General features: G+C 46.6%; 1 protein-coding gene across 3 annotated transcripts in view; it reads right to left on the minus strand.

The window, feature by feature from the left end:
• SEPHS1 (selenophosphate synthetase 1) overlaps positions 1-8175 on the minus strand; it is a 31613-nt gene extending 23438 nt beyond the window's left edge. The window contains exons 1-2 of one of the 3 annotated variants that reach the window (XM_079769584.1): positions 7874-8175; positions 4746-5015 (exon numbers count right to left, since the gene is read on the minus strand). In XM_079769584.1, the coding sequence (XP_079625710.1) occupies positions 4746-4938 (193 nt within the window). In that variant the 5' untranslated portion in view covers positions 4939-5015; positions 7874-8175. Of the gene's footprint in view, positions 1-4745; positions 5016-7066; positions 7417-7873 lie in introns of those variants that run through there. The other 2 variants (XM_079769583.1, XM_079769585.1) reach the window with 2 other exon arrangements.
• Positions 8176-9054: the final 879 nt, after the last annotated feature.

A 9054-nucleotide genomic window follows, 5' to 3' on the forward strand; every position in this document is an offset into this window, starting at 1 on the left:
GCAAGTCTCACAAATATGTGACAATGGAACCCACTTTACCAGCGACTGGTTTTCATGTGTATTAGACAAGAATGTGTGCAATGACTCATTTAAAGCGTATGTATGTATAGACTCTCAAATTTCATTTAACAACTGTTCTTTAGCATTTAAGTGGAAATAGAGCAAGAATCACATTTAACATATTGATTATCCCTACACTGATCATTCTACCTGGTTATTCCGAGTGTATGACTATTTATTTTAGAAATTAGTATAGATTTTTTAAGTTTTCACATAAACTATAGGACTACAGAAAGAGACACTAAAAACCGTCACTGAGCCCTAGACTGTTTGGCTCAGTGGATAGAGTGTCAGCCTGCGGACTAAAGGATCCCAGGTTTGATTCCGCTCAAGGGCACATGCTCAGGTTGGGGGCTCGATCCCCAGTAGGGGATGTGCAGGAGGCAGCTGATCAATGATTCTCTCTCATCATTGATGTTTCAATCTCTTTTTCCCTCTGCCTTCCTCTCTGAACTCAATAAAAATATATTAAAAAAACAAACAAAAAACCCCCACAGAAAATAAAGATATAATCTATTCAAAGCATTACAGAATTTACTTTATTTTTTAAAAAGTCGCTGAATGTCAGCTTTAAATGTTTCTAATTTCAGTAATCTTAAATTTGAATTACATATATTTGATTTGTAAAGTTTTAAATTTCTAACTAGCATCAGAGCATTTTAACTGATGACTCATGAGCATTTTCCGAGGGCTGAATAGAAGTTCACATTATCCCCATTTCTTCTTTCATAAGCTACTAACTACATGTGGTCATGGTGCATGTGAAATGTGTTTATTCCAAATAGAGATGCATAGTTAAGTGTAAAATACTTATCAGTTTTTAGACACTTAGTACCAAAAACCCCAAATCTCATGTTTTATATTAATTGTTGAAATAATATTTTATATGATTGAATGAAATATATCAAAATGAATTTCACATAATTCTGTGTGGGTTTTTTTTAATGTGACTACTAGAAAATTTAAAATTACACATATAGTTTACATGTTTCTTTCAGACAGTACCAGCCCATAGTAATTGGTTTACAAATCACCTATCAAATTCAAGGAAGGAAGAAAGTGTGAGCCTGAGATGGGCCTGAAAGAACTAGACAGAATATCAAGGTGAAAGAGAGAGAGACAATTCAGGATGAGGGCAAGTGGGAACAAAGGGAAATGCCAGGAGTGGAGGAAGGTTCCCAAGTACCAATCTGAGCAGTGTATGTTCAATTATCAGTGGGGAACGGGGAATTCTAGTTTTTCAGCAAGACTGAAAACATCCATCAAGAAAACCCAAATCATCATACCATCACCAGGCATGAATACTTGACAGCTCTTAAGTACCAGACAATAGATGTACCAGGTTCTCAGATACACTTATTTTAACATTTCTTTAGTTAGAATACATCTAATATGCATACATTTAACAACAATGTATGGTTTGTCCTTCAATTAATAGCATCTTAGAATACAGGAAATATGACCACTTTTAGGAAAAAATTTAAAAACAAATAAGCACATTTGTGTGGATGAATTTATAGACAAACATTCATACATACATGAATTTATAAACATACATATGTAAATTATATATATAATACATGGTGCATGTACAAACAAGTTCTGGTACAGTAATTTATTATCCCATTGTATAGATCAGGAAACTGAGGCATCAGGAGGATTAAAAACATGCAGAGTAACATTAGTGACTAGTAAGTGACTGTGTCAGGATATAAATCTAGATATGATTCCAAAGCAAAGTTATACCATCAAGATATACCACTCTGTACTCAATTGCTTTAATTTACTTCTCAAAATCCCTATGTGACCAAAGCCCATTGCCTTTGTGTTCTTTTCCCTGCCGCTTCCCTTGCTGGTGACATCTGCCCCTTTTGCCGCTGCTAAGGATTATAGATGGTGCAGCTCCTCTGACCACTTTGAACACGTTTGGACTTAGAAACCAGATGACAGAGGGCAGAGGAATGGGAAGATGTGGATTCTGGATCTGGACCCTGGCCAAGCATCATGAGGCTGCTGAAAGGAGCAAATGATCCTACCCCTACCCATTATCAAAGCACTTAACGGTGCACGGCACGCCCTAGTGCTCAATAAGATCAACAGAGGGAAGTTATAAAAAGAAATTATTACTTTATCCACAAGGTTTTTAATTGCATTGTTTTTGCCCCATTCGGCAACTTATTTTTCTTAAAAAAGTTATTTAAGAGTTTTTTCAGTATACAGATGCTTCTCAACTTATGATGGTGCTACATCCCAATAAACCCATTGTAACTTGAAAACATCCTGTCAAAAATGCCGAACATCATAGCTTAGCCTAGCCTACCTTAAACATGCTTAGAACATACACAATGGATACAATGTAGAGTATCAGTTGTGTCCCTGTGTGATATCCTGGCTGACCGTGACTGTGGCTCACTGCCTAGCATCAAGAGAGAGCATCATACAGCATATCGCTAGCCTGGTTTTGAAAAGATTGGAATTAAAAATTCCAAGTACAGTTTCTACTTGAATGTGTACTGCTTTTGTACCATCATAAAGTTAAAAAGTCATAAAATGAACCGTCATAAATCAGGAACTATTTGTATTCTTACTTCTTGTCAAGTAAGCTATTATCCAATCCAATTCATTCATGTGGTATTTCTACACACTCAGACATCAGCTAGATGAGGATGCTTCAAACTGAGTGCCTGGGAGTCCTGAGGACCCTAGAGTTTGGGCTGTGAGCTTTCCTCTCTCCTAATCAAAGTCACTCTGCTTTTATCTATTTTGTATATTAGGGAAGAAAGGAGTACCCTCGGTTGAAACCAATGTTGTACTCACAATATGATAATGGGTGAAAATAAGGAAAATAAAAACCTTATGTAAGGCCCTGGCTGGGTTGCTCAGTGGATAGTGTCGGCCTGTGGACTGGAGGGTTCTGGGTGTGATTTCGGTCAAGGACGCGTGATCCGGTTATGGGCTCGAACCCCAGTGGGGAGGCGTGCACAGGGCAGCCGAATGATGGTTTTCTCTGGTCATTGATATTTCTCTCTCCCTCTCCCTTCCTCTCTGAAATCAATAAAAATATATCTAAAACACACACGCACGCACGACCTTATCTAAGAAAGCTGATCAGCCCTGGGCGTTGTGGCTCAGTTGGTTGGATGGCCAGTTTGATTCCCGGTGAGGGCACCTGCCCGGGTTGCATGCTTCATCCTCAAGTAGGGGGCGTGCAAGAGGCAGCTGGTTGATGCGTTGCTCTCGCATCAATATTTCTCTCTCTCCTCCTCCCTCTCTCTCAAAATCAATAAAAATATGTAAAATGCAGTAAGAACACTGTGCAAATATCTCTCCTCAAGACTTCATTTTACTTGGCCTCTCAGAAGCTTTAAAAAAATAAAATAAAAAAGAAAGTTGACCAAGCCCCAGTCGGTGTTTGTCAGTGGTTAGAGCAGCAGACTGCGGCCCGAAGGGTCTCAGGTTTGATTCCAGTCAAGAGCAAGGACCTGAATTGTGGTTTGCTCCCTGTCCCCAGGGCAAGTGCCGGAGGCAACCAATCGATATGCCTCTTTCTCACATCAATGTTTCTCTCTCCCTCTCTGAAAAACCAATGGAAAAAATATTCTCAGGTGAGGATTAACCAAAAAAATAAAATAAATAAATAAAGATGGTAAGAAAATAAGAAAGCTGATCAAGTCACACACTCGAACTACAAAACATCCAGATTCCCAGAATACACGCCAAACATTCAAATGGCAAAGTGATCAGCCTTGCACCATGTACTGACAAACCACACAACCAAAGCTAACAAACAATATCCCAATAACTCAGAATTTCTTTCTGAGACCTACGTTTGGGAAAAGGCAAACCACTGATGACACTGGGAATTCAGTGAAGAAAACAACATGGCTCTCAATTCCAGATGACATCTGGGGTCAAGTAAAGATTCAGGCCTGTCTTCTTCCCTTCTGTGTCTGGGACAGCTTTCTTCTCCCTCCTGCCTGCAGGGACTTTTCAAGCAATGCATATTGAGGAGAAATACCCCAACCCCCGCGCCCCACCCCCCCAACCCAGTCAAAACTCTCAATTTACAATGATACTTAAGCACCTCCTTTCCTAAGGCAATGAAGAGAATGCAAGCATTTTAAGGGAAAGTTTAGGATAAAGGCATCAAGGAGTTTCTGCTTAATCCTCAGCTAACCAGAAAAATCAATTTAATAAAAAATGCTTTTACTGTAATATGTCTCAAACATGTACTTAATAGTTTATAAATGGTTAAGGCACATTTCTTGATGATTTTCAAGTACTTCCTCCTCCAAAAATTATAATAATGTAAGTTACTATTGCTTCATCCTTTGAATCTTTCTTTTCTTTCTTTTTTGTTTAAAGTTTATTTTTATTGATTTCATGGAGGAAGAGAGAGAGAGAGAAACATCAATAAGAGAGAATCATTGATTGGCTGCCTCCATGTCCTACTAGGGATCAAGCCCACAACCTGGGCATGTGCCCATGTCTGGAGTCAAACCAGGGACCCTTCAGTCTGTAGGCTGATGCTTTATCTACTAAGCCAAACCAGCTAGGGCCTCTGAAACTTCCTCAGAATTTTTTTTAAAGGCAACATGGAAGAAGAGACGTCTGGTTTTTTACTCTGACTATACTGCAGCCAAGATGCTTTACTCAGAGAAATAGAGAAACAATGGTTCACATACCAAGCCTTGGCATAACTGCTCCCAGGAACTGCTCATCTTCTTGGAAGTGGTTCTCTTGTAAGGATTCCAGCAATTTCTGCAGGACATCTTGGGGCACTTTGCAGCCAGTGCCCTTCAGTTCAGTAAATCTTGTTAATCGGAAGCTCTTATCCAATTCATAACTTTCCGGGTTAAAAGACTCCCGTGTAGACATGGTTCTTGGGCGTACACACCTCACAGCTGGGCTCCTCTCCTCCCTCTCTTAGTCCACTGGTTTCTTCACAGATAGACCTGAGGATCATCAAAACACAGACACCATTAAAAGGTTTCTCACTAGTATCTGCCAAGAATCAAGTGAATACATGAAAGTGAAAAGTAAATGTGAAAAGGACTATAATCAATAAGACCACTGGGAAAGGATGATCTGAGGCTGTAACAGTTCAGTCACTGTGAGGCATAAACCAAATTTTTAAAGTGACTATACCATCACAAGCATCTATATATATAAAAGCCTAACATGCAAAGTGTCCCCTCGGGAGTTTGACTGACTGGGATTTCTATCGCTTGCTATGACGTGCACTGACCACCAGGGGGTGGCGTGGAATGGAGGGAGGCCCTGGCCAGCAGCTGGCAGCCACTAGGGACCCTACCAGTGCACATATTTCATGCACTGGGCCTCTAGTCTTCTACATAAGATCTGATGTTTGTGGCTCTGAGGGGCAGCAAGACCCCCTCTGAAGACGGAACCAGGCCAGCTGGTTAACCTGACACAGTGCCATCTTGAAAAGTCACAAATGCTTCTAGTGGGAAGCATTATGAGAAAACATCTAGTCACTTCATCTGTCAACCCAGAAGCACTGTGATTTAGAAATTAGATGTTCTGCTAAAGAGACTTTTCTGGAAAACTTTTCTGATATCTTTGCTCTATCACATAGAAAAATAAAGCACCTACTAAATACTTTGCAGGAAAAGGACACTGATGAAAAGGCAATGGATGAAATTCTTCATGATGCTAAATTCAATTTTAGAAAATTGAGCCGGAAGTATACAAAACTAATAGGTCATCTCACTAAACAACACAACTTGAAAACTGGAACGGCTGTTTAACACAACAGGGTTGAAGAGCGGCGTAAAGTTTTAATGCAGTGCTAGTTCCTAGAAAGCAAACATCTGCCCAACAAACTTGTACACACACATCATTGACAAAATATGCTACTGCATATTTTCACTGCAGAACTAAACTGATAACTTAAGCTGTACTAAATCACTAGTACTTGGTACCATTGGAAGTTTCTGGAACAAGCACTTCCGAGTTTGAAACCTTTGGGGCTAAACCAAAAGCTCACATGTGTTCTCAAACCTCCGGACTGATATTTTATTGGGCATAGAATTACAGACACCCCAAGTTATAGGGTCAGTTTCCCTTATAAAGTGTATGATCAAGAACATAATTCCCATTTATATAGAGTTTTCAACCCCCTGGGAAGGACATCACATTTAAATAAATCTCACAAAGCCCGAGTTTGGGCTGCAATCCAAACCGTCTTTACAAAAACCTATTTGGGTGAGCAAGAAGCGTGGTCTGAAAGCTACAACTGTGCAACTTTCCAGGAACACAACCTGTCCAAAAGGAGGACGGCAGGAGGGCAAAAAGCAAGTGGCCGAGGTGGAATTTTGAAGCCATTTGAGTTAGAAAAGTCCAACAGCACGTTGACTTGGAAGAGTCTGGAACAAAAACAAGTCCTTTCCTCTCGAAATGCCTCGCCTTTAACACAGCCACACGCCCACCAAGAACAACAAAAAACCAACTCACGAGGCATCCAGTTATTTTCCTACTCTAATCCCCATTCAAAGAAAAAAAAAAAAAACGGGCGGGGAGAGGAATTTGGAATTGGGGGGACTAAAGTTCCTTTAAAACATGATTTATACCTTGCAAGATTTTTAAAGTGAGAAAAGTCTCAAGCAGAGTTTTAAAGTTCCCAATGGCACTAGGGACACCAATCACACGCACACCAGAACCTTAAAGAGACACATTCTTACATTTTGGGGAGGGCATGAGGAAGGCGGGCTGCTTGGGAAAATAAGCAATTAACGGAGGCTGGGGGGGGGGGGGGGGGGGGGATGTGCATATGTGCAAAGTAACAGTCAGCCAACTCCAACCCCAAAGCCGCCTGTTTACACCTTTAAAACAATAACATGAATATTTAAAGCAACGGTTAACTCTTTCCTTCCCGGGGCCACGTTTAAATTTCTTGGAACTAGACGGCGAGGCGGGCGGCGCGGCTGAGCGAGCACAGCGAGTGCGGGTGGGAGGGTGCGGCCCCCGCCCGGCGCCTACCTACCTCCAAGCCCCTAAGCCCAGGACACCAACAAAGGAGGGGGCACGGCGACGTGGGCGCACCGACCAGGCGCTCGCCACCAAACACACACCGACGCCGCCGGAGCGCGGGGCACGGAACTCCGGGACACCTGGAATCTCAGGCTGTTGCTTGTCAAGGCCAACCGGGCCTGGGCTCTTTGTGCGGCGCGGCGGGCGGGCCGCGGCCGGGGCAGGCAGCGCGGTACCGCGGGCTGGGCCATGCCCGCACGCCCGTCCTCCCCACCGCGGCGACGGCGGGAACCGCGCGCGGCCCCCCGGCCACGGCGGAGCGCGCGCGGCGGGACCCCGGCCAGCTGGCCGGCCCGCGCCCGGCCGGGGCGCCCCGGTGAAGGCGGCGGCCGCAGGCCGGAGGGCGCACGCGGGGGGGCGGGGAGGCGCCGCGCCAGGGGACCGGCCTAGGTTCTCCCGCCGCGCGCGCGGGCCGCCGCCGCCGCCGCCGCACAAAAATGTCGGCGGGCGAAAAAATTAACCCCTGCGTCGCCGCCGCCGCCCTCCCCCTCCACTCCTCCCCCGCCCTCTTTCCCTCCCTCCTTCCCCGGCCCCGCGCGGCGGCTGCGGCGGCGGCGCGGGCGGTGCTTCTTTTTTAAAGCGGCCCCACCAAGCCCTGGCTCGGCCCCTCTGCAGGCAGCGCTCGCGCGCGCCGCCGTGCACGGCTCCCGACAGCCCGGGCGGCCCGGAGGGGGATCCGCACGGCCGCCCGGGGCCTGCGGACCAATATTCCCCTTTAAGCCTGGTGTCGCGCCCCCCCCTCCCCGAGCCGGGCACTTACCGGTTCGCTTTGCGCCCTCCGCCTCCTCCCGAAAACGGGCCGCCGCCGCTCCCACAATGCACCGGGCGCGCCGAGCTCCCTTAAGCGTCGCCTGAATAAAAATGCCGCTCCCGGCGGAGGGCGGGAGAGTCCGGGCCGCGCTGGGCGCCGCGAAGGCTCGGCCCGGCTCCGCGGGCCCCTGCGGGGAACGGGGCCGCCGCGCTCCGCCGTGCGCCGCCCCAAGGGGCCTTTAAGGGCCGTCTACCTCCCTTTAAGAGGCGGCGGGCCGCGGCCGGAGCGGCTCCGTGGCTGCGTGCGGCCCGGGAAGGGGGCGGGGGCGCCGTGCAGGCCGGAGCGCGGCAATGATTGGTCTCGGGGGAGGGGTGGGGGGTTGCAAAGGCGAGGAGCGGTGGCATCCGTTGCATGATGCAAAGAGGGTTGGTTTCAAAAGTTGCGACTTGCACTGGCAGCAGCCTTTGGCGCCCGGGCCACCTACTTTTCTTGGACCCGCGGAGAGGGCTCGGAATGTTTCCCCAAACCTGGCGGGGCTCCGCCGCGCTGCGCGGGGTGGTGGGACGCTGGATCGGCTCCCCCCGTGCGCGCACGTCGCGTGGCGCTGGGAGACAATGACCGTGGAAACAGTTTGAAAAAGAGTGGGAGCAGAGGAGAAGGCGCCTCTGCCAAGACCAAGGGCTTAAAGTCACCGACGGCGTGCTGGATGACCAGCGGCTTCGTCGGCTCTCCCTTCTATTGTTTGGCCCGGCCCAGGTGTTAGTGTGAGCCTTAGCGAAGGTGTAAGCGTCCTGCAGAGTTTCCTGAACCTGTAATGTGGTGGGAGGAAATCGGAGCTTAAGGTTCCCCGGTTATATTGTTTGCTCTTCACACATCCAAGTACACATGGCAGGCTCATACTGTGTGTGTGTGTGTGTGTGTGTGTGTGTGTGTGTGAGTTAACAGCGATAGGAGAGCTTCAGGTTGTGAAGTTAACTTCTCCACGTTTTCGACTTTTATTGCATTGCTGACTAAAACCAAGCACAGTGGGTTCAGACTATATATATATTTTAGGGCTTCCCTTAAAACCAAGGAGTGTGGAGGACCACACTTCTAGCGTAGTTGGTTCAGCATTTTCCGAATGTATTTTGGGGGCAGGAATGTTTAGGGTAACAGAAAGGTGCTGATAGGTGCTTTAGGTTGCCAGTCAG

This window comes from Cnephaeus nilssonii (assembly GCF_951640355.1).
Source record: "Cnephaeus nilssonii genome assembly, chromosome: 4".
NCBI lineage: Eukaryota > Metazoa > Chordata > Mammalia > Chiroptera > Vespertilionidae > Cnephaeus > Cnephaeus nilssonii.